This window comes from Odocoileus virginianus, chromosome 4 (assembly GCF_023699985.2).
Source record: "Odocoileus virginianus isolate 20LAN1187 ecotype Illinois chromosome 4, Ovbor_1.2, whole genome shotgun sequence".
In the NCBI taxonomy this organism is placed as follows: Eukaryota; Metazoa; Chordata; class Mammalia; order Artiodactyla; family Cervidae; genus Odocoileus; species Odocoileus virginianus.
The window spans coordinates 66,268,561-66,294,071 of record NC_069677.1 but is presented as its reverse complement, the minus strand read 5'-3'; the positions used below and the strand labels follow the sequence as shown (position 1 = coordinate 66,294,071).

The window sequence follows — 25,511 nt, the reverse complement described above, 5'->3', positions numbered from 1 at the left end:
CATTTGTCAGCCCAGCGATTAGAAAGGGGTGGGGGTGAGGCTGCCGTTTGGGGCGGTCATTATAGACCATTGGTGGACACAGCGCCACCTCTTACGGAGTGGTTCCAGATTTCCTAGGAACCTTCAGCCGTGTGCCCTCCCCTCCGCCTGTCCCTTCGCCTCCTCCTTCCCACCTTTGCGGCAGCAGCCCCGCGTCCAGCCTCTGCCCCAACCCTAGCTCAGCAACTGGTCACTATGACAACGCGGGCCTTCCTTCCAAAAGTGGCATTCCAGGTATTTTATTTTGAGCCCCAATTAAGCAGGGCAGGCTGCCGGCTGGGAACGAAGCAGGGAAGTGTGTTTTATGGTCTGTGAGAGAGCCCAGGTGCTATTTATAGCTCCTTAATCGGTGTTGCTAAATGGGGTCTTAATACGAGTCCTGAGGCAACTGCGCATTCTCATCACGGAGAATCTCCTCCCCGCAGCCTCGCTCCCTCCATCTGGCGGTCCTTCTCGGAGGCACCGATGCCTCCTCTGTGCTCAGCAGCTGTCAGCAGGCTGCCTAACCTTCCTGACCCCTTCTTGACACAGGCGGGCCTTTTACAGCCTTTGGGGATATTGGGTCCACAGCTGTCATTTCCATCAGGATCCTGGAGTCCTTGTGCAGCTGTTCGCCTCAGGGCTGGGATTCTGTCCCCACCCCCACCCCCCACATCGCCCCATCCTCTCCATCAATGCCCGGGTGGATCAGGGACACCTGTGACTCAAAACATCAGCTGCTACTGCTAAGTCGCTTCTGTCCTGTCCGACTCTGTGCGACCCCATAGACGGCAGCCCACCAGGCTCCCCCGTCCCTGGGATTCTCCAGGCAAGAACACTGGAGTGGGTTGCCATTTCCTTCTCCAATGCATGAAAGTGAAGTCGCTCAGTCATGTCCGACTCTTAGCGACCCCATGGACTGCAGCCCACCAGGCTCCTCCATCCATGGGATTCTCCAGGCAGGAGTACTGGAGTAGGGTGCCATTGCCTACTCCTCAAAACATCAGAAACATCCACAAAAGCCTTTCCATGCATACCTCCTGGGTTAAGTCATTTCAGTTATTTAAAAGGAGCAAGGTAGCTATTACTGCCTCCACCCACTCCCTCCTTCCCCCTCACCATTCTTTACCCCAGGGGAATTCATGCCCAGCATGGGAAAAGGAGTCAACTAATGTCATTGCCAGGCACCACTAGGAGCTTTACTTGTGCCACCTAATTCAGTCTTCACACCAGTTGTTTATAGAGAAGGAGCCTGTATCAGTCAGGATGGGCCAGGTCTTGCTGCAGTAATAGACAAGCTCCAAGTCACTAATGTCAAACAACCAAGATTTATTTGTCTTTGCCCTTGTGCATGCTCATCCCTGGTCCCCTGGAAGCTCTATTCTGCAAAGTCTGTGTCCTCACTTCAGGTCTAGGGCAGAAGGAACAGCCTCTAATGGTCACCAACCAGCTGCTAAAGCTTCCAGCTAGAAGTGACACGCACTTCCACTTGTTAGCCAAAGTAAGACGCATGGCTGCACCTAACTTCAGTGAGTGGGGAAGGGCATCGTGACCCTGTATGTGGAGGATGAGAGCTGGAAAATTTGAGAACAGTCCTCTAACAACCTCCGGAGAAGTCAAGGGGTCAGGGTGAAGTGATTTACCAGATCCCACAGCTCCTAAGTGGCAGGGCAGGGAGTTGAGCACTCAGCTATCTCTCCCATAAGTCTGCTGTTTCTCCACGTTTACATGTAGGCTCTCAGGTCAGACCTCTGGCTTGAATCCTATCTCCAGTACTCACCAGCTGTGTCACCCTTGCTCGGCAAGCCCCTCCACCACTTAGAGCCTCATTTCTCTGTCAGATGAAGATGCTAGCACAGGGTGATGTTCTGAAAAACAAAACTTCATTTCTAAGTTTAGGGCAAACTCCTTTGACGGCCAGATCAACCGGCACTGATGGGAGGCTATTTTTAGTCATTTCTTATTTCACTCAGTGTGAATATTCATAGGTTTTGCTGTAGAAATATCAACGTGTGTGATTGCAAGCACTGCCCCAGTCCCCTGGGATGTTAGGCAACAAGTGACATGTGCCACCTAATTACTAAACTCTGAAACCCTCTGAATTCTCAAACCATCTGTCCCAGGGTTTTGGATCAGGGACCACAGATCTGTCACACCTCCCTCAAGGGGTTGTCATGAGGATGAAGGGAGATGATGTGTCATAAATTCGGAGCACAGGCCCAGCACACAGTAAGTGCACAGTCACTGGGTCACTAGGTTGCACTGATGAGGCAGGAAAGAGTGGAAACCAAAGCAGGAGAATAGTGGGGTGCTCCTGTTAGCACAAGATTGAAATCAGTCCCTCACCCTGTTCCTGAGCATTCGGTCCTAGCAGCAGAGATTCTTTAGGACCTCATAGATCCTCAAGTGTGCTTGTGGAAGGGTTCACGCTAACAGCAAATAGGATGCTTGTGCAGGTCCCTGGAAAAACCAATATGCTTCGTAAATCTAAGGTATTATTCTCACACATTAAATTAAAAGCAAAGGGTGTGCTTTTGCCAGCCATGGGACGAGAGTCTGAGGTTTTGTCTCATCACTCACTTCTTAGTATCTCACTCAGAATCGTGGAATTTGCAAGAGGGTTCCAAAATCCTATTCCTCCAAAGTTCCCAAGGCCCCACTTGAAGGTTGGAAACTGGGACCTCACCCTCCAAGCAGCTTCCTTTCTATCTGCTAAATAGACTGGGGTTCTATGTAAAATTTCATCTGGCAAAAGGATTCTCATGCTTTGGCAAAGAGACCTGCCCTTCTCCTTCACAGAGGCTGAAAACTGTCATTGTGTGTGCCTCTTAGACTTGGGTTAAAACTGCCTGGGTTGGAATCTCTACTCATTAGTTGTGTGACCTTGGCCTGTTATAATCCCCCTGTGATACACTTCCTTCATCAATAAAAGAAGACGTTAATGATTGTGGGAATTAAATAAGTTAATTTATGAAAGTTCTTAAAATAGTGCCTGGTACAGTACACACACTAGAAATGCTGTTATTGTTATTATTATTATATATGTTATCATGTTATTAACATCACAATGAATTTGTGGCAGAGTCAGACCTGAATAAGGCTTCAAGAGTCTTATCCAACTTATTTCAAGTTTTTGAAAATAAGAAGTGGTGAGGATACGGAGAAATTGCTGATGGGAATGTACAGCAATGCAACTGCCATAGAAAACAGTCTAGTGGCTCCTCAAGAAATTAAACATGGAATCAACATGGCCCAGCAATTCCACTTCTAGGTGTATGTGTGCGTGTGTGTGTGTGCTAAGTCGCTTCAGTCATGTCCAACTCTTTGTGACCCCATGGACTGTAGCCTGCCAGGTCTCCTCTATCCATGAGGATTCTCCAGGCAAGAATACTGTAGTGGGTTGCCATGCCATCCTCCAGGGGATCTTCCTGACCCAGGTATTGAACTCGTGTCTCATGTCTCCTGCATTAGCAGGTGGGTTCTTTACCACTAGCACCACCTGGGAAGCTCTAGGTGTATAGCTGAAAGAAATGCAAACAGATTCTTAAAGAGATACTTTTACACTGATATTCATAGAAGCACTGATCACAATAGCCAAAAGACAAATACACCCCAAAATGTCCATCAGTGGATGAATGAATATTCATGGATATATCATGAATTTTGGATATTCATGGATATATGGATATATGATATGGATATATCATGCAATGGAATATTATCAATACTTAGCCATTAAAAGGAGTGAAATTCTGATACATGCTGCAACATAGATGAACCTCAAATACATTATGCTGACTGAAGAAAGCCAGATACGAAAGTCACATATTGTATGATCCCGTTTAACAGAATAGATCAGTTCATAGAAAAGGAACACAGATTAGTGGTACCCAGGGACTGGGGGAAGGAGGACTGTGGAGGAAATGCCTAATGGATACAGGGTTTCCTTTGAGGGTAATGAGAAAGGTTTGGAACGTGAAAGAGGTGGTGGTTGCATAACATTGTGAATGTGCTAAATGCCACTGAGTCACTTTAAAATGGTTCCCTTTATGTTATGGAAAAGTGTTAGTCGCTCAGTCTTGTCCAACTCTTTGCAACCCCATGGAACTGGAGTCCTCCAGGCTCCTCTGTCCATGGGATTTTCCAGGCAAGAATATTGGAGTGGGTTGCCAATTCGTACTCCAACATTATGCAAACTTCTCCTTAATTAAAAAATAAAACTCAGTGCAAGGAAGTTGTCCCCTGGCTTCAATCAACAGGCTAGCTGTGTGCATGCAGGAAATATCCCCGGGGTGAAGTTAATCACTCGAGCATGGTACAGGGGAAGCACCTTTCACTTCCCAAGACCCCCAGGAAGCTGTGCACTTCTCAGATTGAGGGCGTCTGACTCATTTCCAACTCTCCAGCACCTGGTCTGGCACACAGCAGCTCCTCAAGAAGTGCAGGATTCCTGAGGATCATCAACAAAAACAGAATGCACATCAGTCTGCCCTCCCTTCACCCTCTGTCAAGTTTTGCGTTGGCAGCTCAGCCTCTGTGCTTGTTTTCCTCACTGAGAAATAACCCAGGACACGGTACCATGTCTATACTCACTGTGTCAGCCCAGTGAGATGATGCCTTTAAGCTTCATGTGGCCGGACCAGGCTAGGCTCAGCTCAGAGGCAGGGCTCAGCAGAGGGCAGCTGCTACTTGCTTAGGTTATTATTATTGTTATTTAAATCGGGGAAGAAGTCTTTAGTTCCCCACCTTTACTGAGGTACAATTAGCATATAACCTTGTGTAAGTTTAAGAGTCAAATGTGTTGATCTGATACACTTAACTATCATGAAATGGTTGCCACTAGTGTCAGCAGACATGTCCATCACCTCATATAATTTGTGGTTGTTGTTCAGTCCCTAAGCCATGTCCAACTCTTTGCGACCTCATGGACTGCAGCACTCCAGGCCTCCCTGTCCTTCACTATCTCCTGGAGTTTGCTCAGATTCAAGTCCATTGAGTCAATGATACTGTCTAACCATCTCATCCTCTGCTTCCCTCTTCTCCTTTTGCTACAGTCTTTCCCAGCATCAAGATTCTTTCCAGTGAGTTGGTGCTTCACATCAGGTGGCCAAATATTGGAGCTTCAGCTTCAATATCAGTCCTTCCAATGACTACTCAGGGTTGATTTCCTTGAGGACTGACTGGTTTGATCTCCTTGCTGACCAAGGGACTGTCAAAGAGTCTTCTCCAGCACCACAATTCTTTGGCGCTCAGTCTTCTTTATGGTCCAACTCTCTGTCTAGGTTTGCCATAGCTTTCCTTCCAAGAAGCAAGTGTCTTAATTTCATGGCTGTAATCACCATCCGCAGTGATTTTGGAGCCCAAGAAAATCTGTCACTGCTTCTACTTTTTCCCCTTCTATTTGCCATGAAGTTTTTGCTATCACCTCATATAATTGCCATTTCTTATTTGTACATTTGAGATCTATCCCCAAGCACCTTGCAATATTATTAATAATTTTATCAATACTGTATTAATAATGCAATATTATTAAGTTGTTATTATTCTCCAAGGTCAAGGGGATCTGGTTTTGCCACACCTTGAACTAAGGGATTTTTCTGCATTTTTCTTTGCTCACAGTCAAAAAAGTTGATTTTGTCCGTCATTTTTCTCTACGAATATGTTTTTGTTCATTACCCGCTACCATCTGCCACTCCTTGTCTGGAGTAAAATAAGAAATAAGAAGTTGTCTGATTTTACAGGAAAATGGGTATTATAGGCAGCTTATACCAAATGCAGAAGTGTTCTGGGCACTGAGGGGTGTCTTGTGAGCAACACAGACTCTGAAGCCCATGGCTCTGCCTATACACAGAAGGCAGGAGCCTGTCTGTATTTGAGCCTCCTTGGCTCCAATGTGGGCACTAGTGTGGGCTCTAATGTGGGCCCATTAATGTGGGCTCTAATGTGGGCATGTGCAGAGGTGCTGAGGACTAACCGGGCTGCAAGGGCAGTGCTCGCCCAGCACCTGCGGCATGAAATCCGTATTTGCTGTAGTGGTGGTGGTACCAGTACCATCCTCCAGTGGGGGTCTTTGCAGTACCCCCGACTCCTGTCCTTCTCACTCTGGCCCACACCATCCTGGTACCCACGTGGAGAACTGGAGGGGAAGGGGGAGTGGGTGTGTCCGGTGACTGGGTGAGTGAGATCTGCCCAGTCTGCACTCTCAAAGTCCACGCTGAGACCACGGAGAGAAAACAGGTTTTTGTGAAGCTCGGGTTTGCTCGTTTGTTTTTACATATAGTTGCGGATATTATGGCCGTGGATGGACAGTGAGCAAATTCCTGGGTTCACTGGAGTTTGCGCCTCTGTGGTTGGGTCAGACCTTCTGGCAGGTCATGGGGATGAGCTGCCCCTGCGTGGCAGGTTCTAACTTCCCGTCACCGTGGTAGATAAGCTTCGCTCTGCAGTAGAGGTGATACTGCCAGTCTAGGGCTACGTCTGGGCCTAGAAATATTTTGTGTGGCCATACTAAATTACAGTAACTCAGAAATGTCACATAAAAATTTTGAATTCTTGGCTTTTTTGGAAAGGGCAGGGAATCTGGTAACAGGGGCCCGCATTCCTGCTTGGAGCTGAGGTCTGAGCTGAGCAGTGGCCCCTTGTGTGTTTCCAGTGTCTGTGGGTGCCACCACCCTCCCCCTGCCCACCGCTTCCACCTGCTGCACGCTGGTCACTTAGGGTACCTGCCTGGCCGTGAGACATTGGAGTTGGCAGCCTCTGGTTTAAAACACAGATGTATTTATGATTTTCATTTATGCACTGGTGGTCATTAGCTTTTTAAAAAGTTGTTTAAAAACAAGAAGTCATTTGCCTTGAAACTAGAAGTAGAAATAGAGTGGTCGTTTCTAAATTTACTAGCTATTATCCCTTATCAGGGCTCTTTACATACTGAAAATATTCATTTGCAGATCTCACCATTTACCACTTCTTAGTAGACACAATCTTCTTTTCCCAGAGCTATCCAATAAACACAGGATTCCTCTTGAGTCTAACTGGATCTTTTGACTAAAGGAGCGGGGAGCCAGGGTGAGAAACCTCGGTATACTCCATCCAAGAATTCAGTGTACTCATCAGTTTCGCTTCGCTTAAGAAAAACAAGCTTCCCCCACCCTCCTCTGGGCCTGTTTCTGAGCTCACACTGGGAAAGGTCAAATAAACACAATAAATCCATTAGAAGGCCTTCATATTAAACCCCTGGGGCTGATACTGTTTAGCAAGAGGCTGAAGTGATGCTGTTTCCCAAGTGGAAGGAAGTTGGCCTGACCTTGGCGATTTGCTAGAAAATAGGAGTCAACTGTGCCAGTTGGCCTGAGTCGTTGGGAGGAGCGTAGCCCCAGGGCTGCGTGGGAAGGGGTGGGTGGTTCTGTGGTTGGACCTGGCTGTGGGAGGCCCCCTCATGTGGTCTGCACCTATTTCCTTCTCCTCTCCGAGGTCTGCAGGCCAAATCCCAGACAGAACCAGGTGGATTGGGCAACCCATTAGTAACTGACCCCATAGGCAGAGTCCCTCACCTGGACCACCTCACAGCTTACCTGCCAGCCAGGGCTGGACTTTGTTGGGCCAGGGGCCCATCGCTGGTCCATTTATGGACCTCTAGTGCACAGACAACAAGCTAGCACCACCGCATGGAGCCGGGCTAGGGTCTGGGGCTGGGGGAGGGGTGGGGGGAGCACTGCCACCGAGCAATGGAATCAGTAGGGCTGCATTTTCAGTGCAGACTGTCACACCACCTCCCAGGAGAGTGTGACTACAGAACGTGCCCCGAACCGCACTGCCTGAATTCCAGTCCCATTTTCACCACTTAACTGCGGCTTTCAGCCAGTTACTCTGTGCCTCGGTTTCCTCAGTCTATAAATGGGCTCTCATGATAGTAGCTGCCTCACTGGGTCATAGTGAGGAGTACGTACAGTAAGATATAAAGTCCTTGGGACATCTCATGACATAGGAAGTGCTAGGTAGGTTCTTGCTATGACTGTTCATAACTATGATTATTTCCAAAAGTCCAACCAAAGAGCCCAGCAAGAACACCAAGATGGGCTTTGAAATCCTACTAATATTCATGCTTCTGATGAAAAGACTGGAAGGAACGTCCCCCAAAGTAGAAGAGGCTGATGGACAGGGCTGGATCAGGGTCCCCTGCAGCTGGGTCCAGACCTCTGCTCCTGATGCACTCACTGGCTGCTCACCACACCAGCTGCCTCTTTTTTTTGTTTCACTTTGTCCTGAAGGACTGACTGCTCTGAAAACAAATATATGGCCCACATATGCCAGTTCCTCTGCTGGGTACCTCTGCCACCCTCTCATCCTCTTCCTGCTCCCCTGTGAGGCAGGGGTTGTCACTCTTCTACAGAGGAAGCATCTGCCACGTGAGACCAGAATTAACTCCACTTCTTCTCACCCCAGACCTGTGCTTCTCCTTTCTAGCGAAGTGATGTCTTCTCCCGAGCTATTCAACATTCTTAGCAGGCAAGAGTGTAATTACCCATCAACTAGAATTTAACTGTAATTCATCTTCTAGCCAAGCTCTCATTTGAGCCAGACTGAGGCCAACTTGTGATTTTCCTCATTAACTTTTGCCCTTTTTCCTTTTTTTGTTTTTAACAACTTCTGATGGGCTTCTCGGGTGGTGCTAGTGGTAAAGGACCCACCTGCCAATGCAGGAGACCAAGAAACATGGGTTTGATCTCTGGGTTGGGAATATCCCCTGGAGGAGGGCATGGCAACCCAGTCCAGTATTCTTGCCTGGAGGATCCCATGGATGGAAGAGCCTGGCGGGCAACGGTCAATAGGGCTGCAAAGAGTTGGACACAACTGAAGCAATTTAGCATACACACACAAACTTCTGATACACAGCATTGTTTGTTTATTATTAAACATAACCTTTGATTGCAATACACTGTCATCATTGGTTCCGTGCATAGATAGCCCTCTTTCATTCTACTTTGGTGATTCCTATATTTCTTTCTCTCTAATTTAATGCCAACATGAATCCATCAGCCAACCTAAGACTAGAACGTTGACAACCAGGCACCTCTGTGCCTCTGTGGTTCAGCCTTGCCAACCCCCACACTCTGCCTCAAAGCCACCACTCCTGAATTTTGTATTTGCCCTTCCTTGTAGATTTTTTAGACACATATAGTATGTGTCTAGAATATGCCTTGTTTAATTTAGTTCTCAGACTTAATAGTTTGCTCCTTCCGTTCCCATACCACACTGTTTTCATTACCACGTGAGTAGTGAAAGTGTTAGTCACTCAGTTGTGTCCAATTCTGCCACCCTATGGGCTGTAGCCCAGCTCCTCTATGCATGGAATTCTCCAGGCACGAATACTGAAGTGGGTAGCCATTTCTTTCTCCAGGGGATCTTCCTGACCTAGGGATTGAGCCGGGGCCTCCTGCATTGCAGGCAGATTCTTTATCATCTAAACCATCAGGGAAGCCCGTTCATAACTTTAAGTAAACTTGCTTTCTGGTTGGCAACTCCTGCTCTCCACACGCTCATTCTTCTTCTTTCAAAAGAGACAGTTCAGGAGGAATGGGGGTCCCATCCCTGAGGGCCCCAACCTTGCCCTGCATGGGATGAGTACCCTGCTCCCCGCTTTAGTCTCCCCATGTGGGACATGCTTCTTTCAGTAGGGGCAGCCAGTTTGTTCCCATGGCTGCAGCAGCAGAGAAAACTTCTTAAGGGTGTTGGGATGACCTGTGGTGTAGGGTGCACGCCAGCCAGGCCTCCGCCTGCTCCCCCAAGTCTCCTCTCCCCACATGACATGGGGCTGTCCTAGCCCAGGGGCAGGGTGTCCAGCCATCGTGCAGCTCCCTGGAGCAGACTCTAAACTGAAAACAGTCAGATTTTATGGGGAAGTTTTCAGCTGAGTCAGAAGCATCCCTCCAGCGGACCAAGGAGCTGTGGCAGAGTGTTGCTAATTTTGTCTGCCTGCAGGAACCTTGCTGGAGGCTTCTTGAGCTGGGTGGTAGGAAAAGGCTACTTTTAAATTTGTTACCTGCACCAGAAGAGCTGGGCCATAGTTTACTTTATAGAGATGAAGGCTCCTTGCAGCTGCCTCCCTTGCCCCAGGCACCAGCCCGCCTATTCCCATGGACCCAACACCCATGATGTCCAAAGCAGAGCCATGGGGCTGGGCACAAGGACAAGAGCCAGTCCCTGCCTGTGGGATCTCACAGTCCTCGGGCGAAGCTGACATTACCACAACGTCGGGTGATGCCCAGGATATCATATGGGGTGGGTCCATCCCCAAATGCTCCCAGTCACCCAGATGGGCACTTAACGAAGACCCCTAGGGTACAGCCATTTCCAGTGAGAAATGGACACTGACTTTTTTTAACTTAACAGACCAGATTTTCTCCAACAATTGATTGTTGTTCCCTCAAAGTATCTGCTGGGAAAACTGTGAACTTCCCCCCATGTTACACAAAAGAGATTCTTTGAACACATCTTAGAGGTAATGTTGCCTTCAGAGGCAACGGACATCCTTCTGACCCATCAGTGGAGCTAACTCTTACTCAGCTAAGAGAGCTAAACTTCTCTTAATTGCCACCTCCTCCAGGAAGCCATCCTGCACTCTCCCAGGCTGGCTTAGGTGGCCCCTTTTAGTGGCTCCCACAGCTCACCCTACAATTCCTTCTCTTAAGCATAGACCCTACTGGACTTATTTCAGTCTCCCTGTCCTGTCTGTCATCCCATGAACCTCTGTGTCTGGCTCCGTACTCAGGACTTGCAAAGCACATCTATACGTAAAAGTCTGATGAATACAGGCATGAGTGATGAACATCAGTTGGACAAGACTTTATCCTCAGAGTCCACAAACGTGACATTAGAACTCGGGTATCCCTCCAAACCCTTCTTGAGAAGGCTTTCATTAAAACAGTGATTTTTTTGGTGTCTTGGCTTCTCAGTCTGAAGGATGGACCAGTGAAGTTATCTTCCGTGGTTCAAGTTTGCTGCTGAAGTAGACTGGCCTTGGCCTTGTACTAGGGTGGAGGCTGAACTCGGAATCCTCTCCAGCACAGCTTCCCACACCCCAGCCAGATTCTCAGAAGTTGGGCAGGAGATGGGAGCATCTTTCTTCTCCCCACTCTCTCCGAACCCTAACACACAGAGGCTTCTCCAGGCTGCCTCTGCTTGGAGGTTGAGAAGCCTCAACAGGGGCCAAGGCCATGAAGCCCCCAGGAGGGGAGTCCCCAACACTCACCTGGAGCCATTCATTCATCCTCACAGCTGGGGGAGTGCAGCAGATAACAACTCCCAGCTTTGACAAGGCCAGGCATGGCTGCAGAGTAAGCAGAACAGCATCTCCAGCCCTACTGAGATCTTGGCCAGCAGGGCAGAGAGTATCAGTGGAGGAAAAATCCATAGACAGAGGATTCAGGTCAGCAGATCCCTTATTCTTTTGACAGTTCTATGGCTAAAATGAGCCTCACCTGGTACAGCCTCTGAGCTGCCAGCCTTGCCTTCCAAATAATAGCAGGTTGTAACCAGCTAACTTCAGGCTTCCCTGGTAGCTCAGCTGGTAAAGAATCCATCTATAATGCAGAAGACCCCCATTCTATTCTTGGGTTGGGAAGATCCCTTGGAGGAGGGATAGGCTACCCACTCCAGTATTCTTGGGCTTTCCTGGTGGCTCAGATGGTAAAGAATCCGCCTGCAATGCAGGAGACTTGGGTTTGATCCCTGGATTGGGAAGATCCCCTGGAGGAGGGCATGACAATCCACTCCAGCATTCTTGCCTGGAGAATCCCCATGGACAGAGGAGCCTGGTGGGCTGCATGCCTTGGCTCTAAAGAGTTGGAGGTGACTACACACACACCAGCCAGCCTCAGCATCATCTCCCCCAGGAAGCCTACCTGGCCTGTGCCAACAGCTTGGGAGCCACGACCCTGGGTTTCCAAGGCTCCCCTAACATGAATCTCACAGGCCTCCTTGGCCTTGCCATTCACTTTTTCTTGTGCATTGAAGCCTAATTTGATTGGGTTCAGTCAGAGTCACTGCCAAGATGAAATGTGACTTCTGTTCCGCCAAGCGTCAGCTGGTGTAAAGGACCCCCAGCCTTCTTGCCAATCCATTTGCTGCCCCTGGTAGAAGCCGAGGCCCCAAGGAGGGCGGGAAGGTCGCTCTGCCAGATAGTGGCCGAGGCCAGCCAAAGCCCAGGGCTGCCAGCTGCTCGGTCACTTCTCAGTTAGCTGTGAGGTGGAACGGGCCACACATGACCTGAATATTAGAGTCTTCTTGTCCCCAGCTTGTTGTCCAGCCCCCAGCTGCACATCCACTCCCCGGCCACCCCATCCCCCCTGCCTGCCCCTGTACTCTTCGTCCCCAGGAATAATGAATTGTTCAGCTGGGTGAGGAGGGAGGCGAGGATAAGCAGTGCTGATGGGCTGAGCAACAGAGAGGGCGAAGTAATGGTCATGGGGGGAGGGGAGAGGTGGTGGCTGATTGGCGGTCACTGGGTTCCTGGAAGGGCATTGAGAGGCGATCCTGAGGTCTGTGGTGTGGCCCAGGATGTGGGTTGGAGGAGCGTGGCCCCGAGGATGAGGCCGTCCAGAACCAGGAGGCTGAGTGATTGAGAGGGTTGTGCCTGTGGAGAAATCCATCGTCGTGGGGTGGCAGGTGTCGGTGGAGAGGGGACCAGGGAGGCCAGGCCAGAGCCCTGACAAATGAGGGGCTAGAGGTCAGCAAATGGCAGCATGGAGGATCAGGAGAGGATGGAGCCAAGTGGTGTGAGCCGCAGGGGAGCTGGGACTTCTCACAGCACATGGAGGCTGTAGAGCTTTGTGTGTGGCTGACGAAGCAAGGGGTCCTGCCCACCTCCTGCCCTGAGTCACCAACAGCCCCAGGGAAGGTTGAAGGGTCAGGGGTGTCCTGGGAGAGGATGCTGGGTTCAGTTAGGGTGAGGTGCCATATCTGTGTGCAGCAGCACTTCCAGAGGGCACAATGGAAGGTCTGAGGCTGGGGGAGCCAAGGTCTGGGGTCAGAGGTCAGGAGGCATGGAGCACTATGCAGGGCAGCACTTTAGAGTAGAAACACGATAGCCACTGGATGGAGGCTCTTCCAAGCATCACAATCTAATGGGTCTTCTTATCACTTATTCTACCTTCCTTTGCTTCTGTGTTCCATTTAATCTTCTCATTTCCTGGAAGCTTGTGCCATCGTGTTTCTTGAATTCCTTTTTCATTTTGCTGGAGTATCTCCTGAAGTAACTTTCAGGCTGGGGGTGCAGAGACTCTTAGAGCCACTGAACACATCTGAAAATGCAGCTGCTCTTCACTCCATGGCAGTGTAGCTCCCATCTGCTTGGAAGCACAGTGGAGTCTTTAGGTGAGACTATTTTGCTGCTGAGTCCTGGGTCAGGGAGCTGGTGGGTGGGCCAGCCCCTCGGGCACTTCAACCTGATAGAAGTGTCTGTGCCCATGATGCTTGTTGGCAGTGAGTTCGTCTGAAGATGCTGCTTTTGTCCTGGCTCTAGTCACAACCTTTTTTTGTTGGAGAACAGTGAAGCTTGGTAAGGGAAAACTCCAGATTCTATGAGCTTTCTAGATGTAAGCTGAGGTCTCTCTTGGCCATGAGAGGGCCAGTTGGTAAAGGGTTGCAGTATTTTAGAAGTGAGCAGGTAATGACACATTCATCCATTTGTATAGTTAGCTGAGTGGATTGACACCTGATAGATGCAGTCCTAGAGGGTGGGGGTACTGCCTCATTAGGGAGGAGGTGACACTTAATTTGAGTCCTGAAAGAGGACCTACAGATGTCTGGCAGGCAGTATAGGGAAGGGTGTTCTAGCTGAAGGAACAGCATGAAGGAGGCCTAGAGGCATGCAGGCATGCTGTGAGTCCTTAGACACCAAAACCATAGTCTGTGAAAAGTGATTAGTACAGTGTCTGACATTTGATGTGTAGGTGTGCTTGCCCACAAGTATGTCTTCTTTCTTTCCCTGAAAACAAAGTGTCTACTCAAGTTCGGATGTCAGAGCTGTCACTGAAAGCTTCCCCCATCTGCTGACCATTGTCTAAACTGTTTCAAAAGAATTTCATATCTTGACCTTAAAAATGTTCATCTTTTTTTTCAAAATATGAATGCAGGAATGGGGGTAAGGTGATAATTGGTATCTTGGCATCTCCCCACCATCAGCAGAGAAGGCTTCTAGGGGCCCAGATAAGGAGCTTAAGGCACCAAGTGCCTAGATCTCCACTTCCTTCACATAGACCATCAAAACCAGATGAACTAATGCACCTGTTTTATTGACAAGAAAACAGAGCTCCTGGGATGTTTTGTGGGTCATACAGGGGGTAAGTGGTGGAGAATTATCGAAAATTCAGCTCACTGGAGAACTTTGGAAATGATTGCCTTGTGATATTTTTAGCATAGAACCAGACATCCAGCCCTGGCTCCAGTAAGTCTTCATCAAGAGTAGAGCACTGTTGTCAATTAGGATGACGTACTGGGGCATTTTTAGGACCATAATAAGTAAATTATTTACTATTTTTAAAGGGTCCTCTTGGGCTGATGACATAAGACATACTGTAGAGAGAACACCTTTGGAACAAGAGGCATGTTATGTCATACCATCATCACAAGGCATAGATAGAGGTTTTGCTACCCCAATTTTACAGATGAGAAAAATGTGACTCTGGGAGGATGAACCAGCTCTCTGGACCACTGGGGGTGAGAGCAGGAGCTGGGATTCCAAGTCAGCCCTTTCTACCTACTTTGTCTGTTGAGGCCAAAAGATGGGAAGGTGGGAAGGTACCTCGCTTGCGTTGTGTCCACACCCACCCACCAAGGAGACAAGGCATTCCTAACTCAGCCAGTGATTAATTTTTTTAATATAAACTTGTTTTTGAAGTATAACATATAGGATGAAAGTATACTAGTTTCAGGTGATTAAGCCTGATGATTTTTACAAACTAAACATGCTAGTATTGCCAGAAGTCAAAATCAAGGAGCAGAACAATATCCAGTCCTCCCTAGTCACTGCTGCTCACCATGCCTGATTTCATGCCCAATGTCACCACTGCCCAATTTCATCATCCTGCTCTTGAGCTCTATACAGATAAGGTTTCACCATACGTACTTCACTTCGAGTTATTGAGTGGTTCATCCTTTTTTTTTTTTAATGTAATTGTGGTTTCTTTGGGCTTCCCAGGTGGTGCTAGTGGTAAAGAACCCACCTGCCAATGCAGGAGACATAAGAGACCTGGGTTCGATCTCTGGGTTGGGACGATCCCCTGGAGGGAGGATTGGCAACCCACTCCAGTATTCTTGCCTGGAGAATCCCATGGACACAGGAGTCTGGCGGGCTACAGTTCAAAGGGTCACAAAGAGTCAGACACAACTGAAAGTGATTTAGCATGCACACACGTGGTCCTTCATTCTCATGGCTGATTAGTGTTCTACTATAAGAAGAGACTGGGGGTTTCCCAGGTAGCTCAGCTGGTAAAGAATCCACTCGCAATGAAGAAGACCTGGGTTTGATCCCTGGGTTGGGAAGATCCCCTGGAGAAGGGCATGGCAACCCACTCCAGTATCTTTGCCTGGAGAATCCCATGGACAGAGGAGCCTGGAAGGCTACAGTCCCTGGGGTCGCAAAGAATCAAACACAACTGACCAAGTAAGCACACACAGCATGAGAAGAGACTGCTAAGCACCCATGAGAATGGAGGGACTTGGTGACTAAACACCACACACACCACACCGTGAGAAGAGACACAGCTGGTGTGTGCGCTCCACCACGGGTGGAGAGTAGAATTCTTGAAGCATCCAAGCACATGCATTCTGGTGAGCCTGTATATACCAGGGGAGGCTGTGGGCCATAGATTCAGTCTCAGTAGACACTCCCAGTTTTCCAGAATGGTTGTGCCAGTTTACACATCCTCCTGAAGCCATATGAGAGCCCCAGTTGCTCCACATCCTCACCAGCATTTACCACTACCTTATTTTCACTTCAGCCATTGTTGTTGGCATATAAGAGAATCACATCATGGTGTTAATTTGAACTTCTCTGATGCTTCTTGATATTGAGTACTTTTTCATGTATTTATTGGTTATTTGGAAATTCAGTTTTGCAAACAATGATTCCTTTTTAAATTCATTTTTGTTTTTGTCAGAAAATATTTCTGAGAGTGGCTCCCACGCTGAAAGATGCTGTATTTCTCTTCCCACCTGGGTGATCATTTCTAAGCCTTGACATCTGGCAGTTCTGAGAATGGCTCCAAAGCCAGAGGGAGCAAGAGAGAGGAGTTGGGGGATGGCCCAGGCCATGCTGGACATCCTCAGAGCTCTGGAAGCTCCACAGCCATAGCAGGGACTTTCTCAGTGTGCTCTGGGGTTGCTGCGAAGTCATCAGTTAAAGTTCCCCCAGAAATTAGAGATGGTTTATATTTCATATTGATGGCTAAAGGCATACTCTGGACTCCAGCCTGTCTCACTTCCTTTGGAGTTTGGGCTCTGGATTGATTTCAGTGACTATGGAGGAATGGGGAAAAACAGAGCTCTTTCCCTCTCTTCAGCTCCTAAGCGGGCAGGGAATGCACAGAACTGAGTTTGTTGACCAGGCTTAGCATTCTGGACACTGAAGACTTAGTATGTGCCTGGAGCTTTAAAAGCTCTTACAAAATCTCTTAAATCCTGGCAGTGACTGTCAAACCTTAACAGCTCCAAATTTTCCTGTTGCAAAATACAAACCCATCTCCCGTCACTCAAAGAAAGAATTGCTGTCCTCCCAGAAGTTCTTAGTCACTCAGTCATTTCCAACTCTTTGTGACCCCATGGACTGTAGGCCACCAGGCTCCTCTGCCCGTGGGGATTCTTCAGGCAAGAATACTAGAGTGGGTTGCCATGCCCTCCTCCAAGGGATCTTCCCAATCCAGGGGTTGAGCCCTGGTCTCCCACATTGCAGGCGGATTCTTTACCGTCTGAGCCACCGGGGAAGCCCGGCCTCCCAGCAGACCCCATCTTGTTAACAGCCCTGCCCAAGCTCATCCTCACAAAGGGTGACCTGGATGGGGAAGAGATAGTCAGAGGTGCCAAATGCCTGACACCTACTATGTGCTGGTTACTGTGCCAAGTGCATTGTACTTTCTAACTCATTTAACCCTCATCACAAGCCTCTTGCCCTGTTCTCAGGGGGTTTACAGGAGTATGGGGAGGTAAGTCGGAAACCTTGCCAGTTGAGAGCAATTTATTTCCATAGCTTGAAACAGCTATAGAAGACACACCCCAAGGTAGCAAGTCAATTCATTCATTTAATAGACAGTTTCTAGGCCATCCCCCTGTGACAGGCCCAGGCTGTGGGGTCGGGGGCCCTAAGACAGATGCATCAGGCTGATGTCTTTTAAATTCACCATCTCCTTGTAATTGTAATTTAACAACGAATGAGGAGATAAAGGGGACAGGACAACTAAATGGCAACGAATGATTCTTAGCTGGGCTGTTTTGCTAGAAAGGACATTTTGAAACTGTGGGTGATCCTTGAATGGGGCCTGGGTATTATTAATCCATGGCAGTAGTGCCACATAATCTGGTTTAATGGCTGCACTGTAGTACATACAGGAGAATGACCCCATTATCCATTTGTTAGGAAACACACACTAAAGTAATTAGGGGTGACTGGGCATCAGGTTGGCAACTTACTCTCAAATGGGTCAAGAAAAAAGTTCTTTGTACCATACTCACAAACTTTCTGTAACTTCATTGTTTTCAGAATAAATGTTTTTAATTTTAAAATTTTAAAAATAATGGTATGTATTTATTTATGGCCATGCTGAATTCCTGTTGCTCTGAGGGCTTTTCTCTAGTTGTGTCTGGCAGGGGCTCCTCTCTAGTTGCAGTGTGGCGGCTTCTCCTGTTGTGCAACACGGGCTTTGAGTACTTGGGCTTTGTATTTGCAACACGCAGGCTGGGTGGTTTCAGCTCCTGGTCTCTGGGGCATAGGCTCGGTAGTTGTGGTGCATGAGCTTAGTTGCTCCATGGCATGTGGGATCTTCCTGGATTAGGGATTGAACCCATGTCTCCTGCATTGGCAAGTGGATTCTTTACCACTGAGCCACCAGGGAAGCTCTAAAAAAATTTTTAAGGTTAAAAAAAAGAAAATGAAATAGAAAGTCCTTGCCATGTTCTCTGGGTGAAGGATGAGAGCACTTCCAGTCAAGGTGGCACCCAGGCCTGTTCCACCAATGCACCAAGAGTGGGGGCCGGTTTCCCTGGCTCCCGCCAGGCACCGTGCCGAGGGGGAGGTGCTGTGCTTTTGTCATTTCCTTTCATCTTCTCTGGGAAACTGGGGATTGTTGCTCCATTTTACAAGTGAAGAAACAAGCGCTCCTGTTCCATTTTCAAAGGCACAGACTTAGAGTTGGCAGAGTTGGAGCTTGAAATCAGGGACTTCGAATTCCTGGAGATCCCCCAGAGGGCATATGCCAGAAGAGGGGGGTGTCTGATGGCCCTGAAGAACGTGAGAAGGAGAATATGGCTGGCAGGGTCCACGTTGAAATGGGCAGGTGTGAGAGCAGAAAAGGCGTCTTGGTGGCAGGGCAGCCCCTTTCAGTTCAGTTCAGTCACTCAGATGTGTCGACTCTTTGCAACCCCATGAATCGCAGCACGCCAGGCCTCCCTGTCCATCACCAACTCCCAGAGTTTACTCAAACTCATGTCCATTGAGTTGGTGATACCATCCAACCATTTCATCCTCTGTCATCCCCTTCTCCTCCTGCCTTCAGTCTTTTCCAGCCTCAGGGTCTTTTCCAATGAGTCAGTTCTTCGCATCACGTGGCCAAAGTACTGGAGTTTCAGCTTCAACATCAGTCTTTCCAATGGATATTCAGGCCTGATTTCCTTTAGGATGGACTAGTTGGATCTCTTGCAGTCCAAGGGACTCTCAAGAGTCTTCTCCAACACCACAGTTCAAAAGCATCAATTCTTCAGTGCTCAGTTTTCTTGATAGACCAACTCTCACATCCATACATGACTACTAGGAAAACCATAGCTTTGACTAGATGGACCTTTGTTGGCAAAGTAATGTCTCTGCTTTTTAATATGCTGTCTAGGTTGGTCATAACTTTCCTTCCAAGGAGCATGAAAATAAAAGATTTTCATGCCTGCAGTCACCATCCACAGTGATTTTGGAGCCCAAAAAAATAAAGGCTGACACTATTTCCCCATCTAATTGCCATGAAGTGATAGGACCAGATGCCATTATCTTAGTTTTCTGAATGTTGAGCTTTAAGCCAACTTTTTCACTCTCCTCTTTCACTTTCATCAAGAGGCTCTTTAGTTCTTCACTTTCTGCCATAAGAATGGTGTCATTTGCATATCTGAGGTTATTGATATTTCTCCTGGCAATCTTGATTCCAGCTTGTGCTTCATCCAGCCCAGCATTTCTCATGATGTACTCTGCTTATAAGTTAAATAAGCCGGGTGACAATATACAGCCTTGGTGTACTCCTTTCCCTATTTCAAACCAGCCTGTTGTTCCATGTCCAGTTCTAACTGTTGCTTCCTGACCTGCATACAGATTTCTCAGGAGGCAGGTCAGGTGGTCTGGTATTCCCATCTTTTGAAGAATTTTCCACAGTTTGTTGTGATCCACACAGTCAAAGGCTTTGGCATAGTTGATAAAGCAGAAGTAGATGTTTTTCTGGAACTCTCTTGCTTTTTCGATAATTCAGCAGATGTTGTCAATTTGACCTCTAGTTCCTCTGCCTTTTCTAAATCCAGCTTGAACATCTGTAAGTTCCCGGTTCATGTACTGTTGAAGCCTGCCTTGGAAAATTTTGAGCATTACTTTACTAGCATGTGAGATGAGTGCAATTGTGTGGTGTTTGGGCGTTCTTTGGCATTGCCTTTCTTTGGGATTGGAATGAAAACTGACCTTTTCCAGTCCTGTGGCCACTGCTGAGTTTTCCAAATTTGCTGGCATATTGAGTGCAGCACTTTCACAGCATCATGCTTTAGGATTTGAAATAGCTCAACTGGAATTCCATCACCTCCACTAGCTTTGTTGATAGTGATGCTTCCTAAGGCCCCAAGGCAGCCTGTTTAGGTGGGTGCAGACCTCATGGTGGGAGAGATGGGCATCAGTGACCTGAAAAGTGGTCGGAGCCAGAGTAATAATCTTCAGACTGTGTGAGCCTGGGAGGCAGGAGGCCCTCTTCTTCTTCATACTTTAAAGTGATCTTCCATTACTGCGTGGTGTTTAAAGCAAGCAGCGTGAAGCTCCACATACAGGCTTTTGTGCTGTGCTTGTCCAGACAAGCCTCTTTCCCTCTGAGCCTGTCTCCTTTTTTCTGAAGTAGATGGCGTCAACTCTAAATGAAATAAACCTAACATAGCAAAGGGACAAAATAGAAGCTCAATAAATGTGGCTAAGAGATAAGAGTTTTCAGTTTCTAGCTGCCTGGGCCCAGCTCCCAGCTTTGCCATTTACCAGCTGCGTGTCTTTGGACAAGTAACTTACCTGCCCTGTATTTCTATTTCTTCCTCCTTAAAATGGGGATAATAATAGCTCCTACCCAATTCCCACATGAATAGGTACAGTCATGTCTGACTCTTTATGATCCCGTGGACTGTAGGCTCCTCCATCTGTGGAATTCTCCAGGCAAGAATACTGGAGTGGATTGTCATTCACTTCTCCAGGGTATCTTCGCAACCCAGAGATGGAACCCAGGTCTCCTGCATTGCAGGCAGATTCTTTACCATCTGAGCCACCAGGGAAGTCTAAAGAGCAGATGAGTTGGGACAGATAAAAAGCTTAGCTCAGCACCTGCCTACATAACACACCTTCAGTAAACAGCATCTACAACTGTATTTCATCTCTCATGTTACCTGGTAAGGAAGTAGCAATTTCTCATTAAAGAAGGACTTAAGGGTTTTTTCTCCCTAATGTCCAGTGGCGCAGGCAGCAAGCACTGGTTCTGTAGGAACTAAAAGGAGATCATGAGAAGGTCAAGAGGTCAAAGATGGGACAATTCAGGTGGAGAGGCAGGGAAAGGGGTTCGCAGAGACCTAATTTTGGGGACAGTGCAAAGCTTGGATGAGAACCAGGTAGGGAAAGTGGGAGGAGAGCTGGGTGCAGGGGTGTTGCTAGGGGAGAGATAAGGACATCTCGAGAGGGGTGTCAGGTGTTGGCCTAAGCATGTTGACCATGTGACCACAAAACTCTGGGTGAGTGATCTGCCTTCTAGGCCTGGGAAAGAAGGGATGTCTGGGCCTCCCTGGTCAGCCTGAAGAGTTTATATGAGGATCAAAAGAGGATACAGAGGTGAGAGCATTTAAAACCACCAACACTCCACCCAGATATGCCACCAGGCAGCCTTGCCCCACATGAAGGACGGCTGGGTATGCTCTTGTGTGTGGCTCCCAATGCAGCAGTCAAGTCTGGCTTTGATTTTAAGGGTTCTTCTCATTAACTCTGCAACTCCAATAAATGAAAATTCCTATAAAATGTACTCTCAACACTCCCCCATTCTTTCCATTTCCTTGTGATATTATTCCTATCACAGCTCTTGTGTTAGTGCTTACCACTTACAGTTTTATTGTATCTTAGCATGTTATAGAATGCTTTTTAAACATCACATGTTCTATTGACAAAAGAAAAGTGCTAAGATGCAGCTGCAGGCCTCTAGCATGTTCCTGTGGGCTTGGGAAAACTAGGGCTGCACAAGCCACATGAGGCAGCAAATGACAGCATCCTCTTCATTCCTGATCCAGCTGAGTAGCACCATTCCCTTCTCTCCAGACCTCCCAGCTTGTCCTATCTTATACCTCTATGTTTTTACCTGTTCTCTCTGCCTAGAACACGTCCCAACTCACATCACATAAAACTCCTATTCACCCTTCAAAACCCCATTTCAGGTATCCTCCCTTTAAAGCTTTTCAATCGCCTGGCTTCTGTCTTTGTGCATGTAATAATTACTGCATATGTTAACTCTACTACAGTTATCCATGTATTTAAACCTCCAGACGTCAAGCCTTCCTCCACTTTCAGGGCTGTCTTTGGCCTTGCCTTAGAGTTCTCTGTGCTGGACTCTCAGTATCCCCAGAGTCCAATCAGAGGACCTGAAAGAGAATAAGAGCTTCATAAGTGTGTCTACAATAAACCTAGTTAAAGCTTGGTCCTATGTCCAGAGGTTCCATGGCTTATGACTTTTAGTTCATGAATTTTTTCCAGAAATAGACATTAGAAGAAAATGCAGTCTTCCACTGACTATCAAAAGAGATTATGAGAAGTTTGAGGTTTTATTTTACTTTTTTATAATTTTTTTCCATTTATTTTTATTTGTTGGAGGCTAATTACTTTACAATATTGTAGTGGTTTTTGCCATACATTGACATGAATCAGCCATGGATTTACATGTGTTCCCCATCCCGATCCCCCCTCCCGCCTCCGTCTCCATCCCATCCCTCTGGGTCTTCCCAGTGCACCAGCCCTGAGCACTTGTCTCATGCATCCAACCTGGGCTGGTGATCTGTTTCACCCTTGATAGTATACGAAGTTTGAGGTTTTAAAGACATTCCAAATAGCCCCCACCCCACCTGTTTCTAAGAGGATACACCCTAGGTCAGCCGCTCTCACTTTTATCATGACCTGCAATGAGGAGTATTTTTTGCATTGAGACACAATGAACACCTACATCAGAAAGAGAGCTTTCATGGAAGTTTTCACCCCTTACTATGGGCATGCCTCTGTGTTTTTTTTCTTTTCTTTCCCTTTCTTTTCTTTATCGCTGGTCACCACCCAATTAATTGATTCCATGAGTCTTTAGTCTGTTGCACCCACAATTTGAAAAACACTGCTCTAAGCCTTCAGTTTCTCCTAATAGGACCAGAGAAAGCTTCTCAGAGGAGCTCAGGGCCCTGAAGGGCAGCCCCGGGGCAGGCAGCCGGGACTGTGCATGGGGTGGATGGGAGAGATGTGAGGACAGGCTCTCACAAGACTCTAACCCTCCTCCCTCTCCTTGCAGCCGAGCCCCTGCCGCTGATGGACCTGTGCCGGAGATGCATCCGCCTGGCCCTAGGCCGCCAGCGCCTGCAGGACATCAGCTCCCTGCCCCTGCCTCAGTCTCTCAAGAACTATCTGCAGTACCAGTGAGCGGGGGCAGCGGGGGCACCCACAGCCTGGGCCTGTCCCTTCTCGGTCACACAGTACATCAGGAAGGAGTCTCCCTCCCCACCCCAGTTTGCGGGAACATTCAGTTCTTTGAAAGGCCAGGACGTCTTCCCCAGTTTGGAAATACAATGTCTGTTGCCAAAAGGATTTGCTGCCTTGGAAGCCACCCTCCCAAGTCAGACGCCTCTTTGGAAGCCAGGAAGAGCCTGGAGCCTGCGCCGGGTGGGAGATCCTGTCCCGCTGAGCAGGACACAGCGGCCACCGATATTGATCCACGAGCCTGTTTCCTTATTCAAGAGAATGAATAAAACATTTGGGCAGGAGACTCTGTGTTGTGGCCCCGCTGCAGACAGGGCCAGGGGAAAATTGGCCCGGTCTGGGGAGAACTTTGCCTCTGAATAATGAATGGTGAAAGCAGCTTGACGCGTGCCCTTTGTGGCCCCCCCCCCCATCCCCCGCCTCTCCCAGAGCAGCAGGATTGTCAGGACACTTTAGGACTCTCTGCCCCTTTGAAAGACTTGTGACCCAGGGATGCCCAGCTGTGGAATTGGCGAGCGGACAAAGCGGTGTTGAGACTCGTCCCAGCTTACCTCTCTGAATGTTGTTTACCTCCCCTCTCATGAGCTCCCCATCCTGACCCCCAGTCTCCGGATGCTCCGGGCACCTCTCTTCAGGGAAGCTGAGTCTGACAAATTCACCCCAGGGAATGAGTGTCTCCTTTATTATTGTTGTTATTTTAAGTAGTGATGCATTTTAAAAGAGGAGTGTGGTGAGGGCAGTACTTAGTCCACAGGTGCTAATGGGGGGCTTGGGGGCCTTGTGACACCCGAGCGGGCCATGTCCTTGGCTGGGGAGCCTTCCGGGGGGCCGAGGGTCTCCAGGCAACTGTCCGTTCAGGATGCAGCCTGGCTGCCACAAAGCTTTATTTGAGCGAATTATTTTTTCACTTGAGGATACTCACGCGAGTTTGCTTCTGTTTCACGCGTGTGTGTGTGTGTGTGTCTGTGTGTGTGTGCGCGCACGCGTGCATGTGTGACGTGCTGTGTATTTATCAGCTTGGGGCCACGGGGCAGCCTTGTAAGTGGAAGGGTGGGACATGGGGCACCTTCTCCACCGGCCTGGCCTGTCCTGCCTGGGGACCCATGCTGCTGCTGCCGCTGTCGCCACCACAGGGCATCTCTTGTGTTTCCAACACTCCCTGCCCAGACCGATTTTTAACTGGAAATTGTCACAGCAGTGGGACACCAGAGCCCCAGACGGCACTGCCTCCTGCCACCTTAATGTGAATTGACTGATGAATGAAGAGCGTTTCTAATAAAGTCTGTTGTTCAGTCCTTCAGCTGTTTATTCGCTGCTCTTTGGGGAGGGGCTTGGAGGACGTCTTCTGTCAGCCTAGCTGCCAAACCCTGAGAAGGCAGGCCTGTGCTTCCCTCTCCAGGCACGTCCCATCTCTTCTGTCTGGTTGTCCCCATGTGAGCCCAGACTCCAGGCATTTCACAAAGGCCTGCCACAGCCAAGAGAACAGGCCTGGGACTGGAGGCCATATAAGGCTAACTACCATGGTGGAAAAACGGGCCAAATTATGGATGCCAGCACTGTGATATCCATGGGATGGCTCTTCAGGGGGCACAGGGTGGAGCAGGATAAACCCGAAGGGCCAACAGTTTCAAAGTGACCCAAAAGTGGGGTTGGATGCAACTTCGGCAAGACATGCCATCAACAAGGAGCAGTGCAGATTGCCAAAGGGACAGTGTGTGGGTCAGCCAGGCTCAGAGTTGGAAGGAAGTCAGGAGCCAGTGCAGGCTGGGGTCTAGGCCAGGACTGGTGCAGTATCCATTCAGCACTACAGGCCGTCAACATGCACTCTGCTAGCCTCTGAGGACCATGAATTCAAGCAGATCTGTCCATCCCCAGTGGAGTCATTCATGAAGGAAGAGGGAGCTCTTGAAGGGATTGGGGCAGATAGAGCCTGAAGGGAGGGCTTCCTGGAAGAGGCACTCCACACCTGTTTCTTTAGGGAAGACAACCCTGGTGAGGACAGACCAAAAGAACCAGACATACTGCACCCACCCCCAGGGGCCATGTCCTCCACCACTCTGACCCCAAGCCAGGACTCAGCCTCAGGCCGGTCTGGGCTGTAGAAGGCAGGCGCCGCCTCAGGCTTCGGGGTCAGGAGGCCTGGGTTTGAATCCAGATTTACATATGCCGTGACCTTGGATAAGTCACCCTCTTCTCTATACAGTATATGGTCTGGACCAGGTTACCGGAGGGCAAGGACCCCTTTCTCAACGCATAAGTTCCCAGTTTCAGCTCCAGCTTTCCAACTCGACTGTATCCTGCT

General features: G+C 48.5%; 1 protein-coding gene across 1 annotated transcript in view; it reads left to right on the top strand.

Annotated features, from left to right (window-relative positions):
* Positions 1-24,504, top strand: part of SPSB4 (splA/ryanodine receptor domain and SOCS box containing 4) — an 88,184-nt gene extending 63,680 nt beyond the window's left edge. The window contains exon 3 of the mRNA XM_070466675.1: positions 23,025-24,504. Coding sequence (XP_070322776.1) covers positions 23,025-23,152 — 128 coding nt within the window. The 3' untranslated portion in view covers positions 23,153-24,504. The remainder of the gene's footprint in view (positions 1-23,024) is intronic.
* The last annotated feature ends 1,007 nt before the right edge of the window (positions 24,505-25,511 follow it).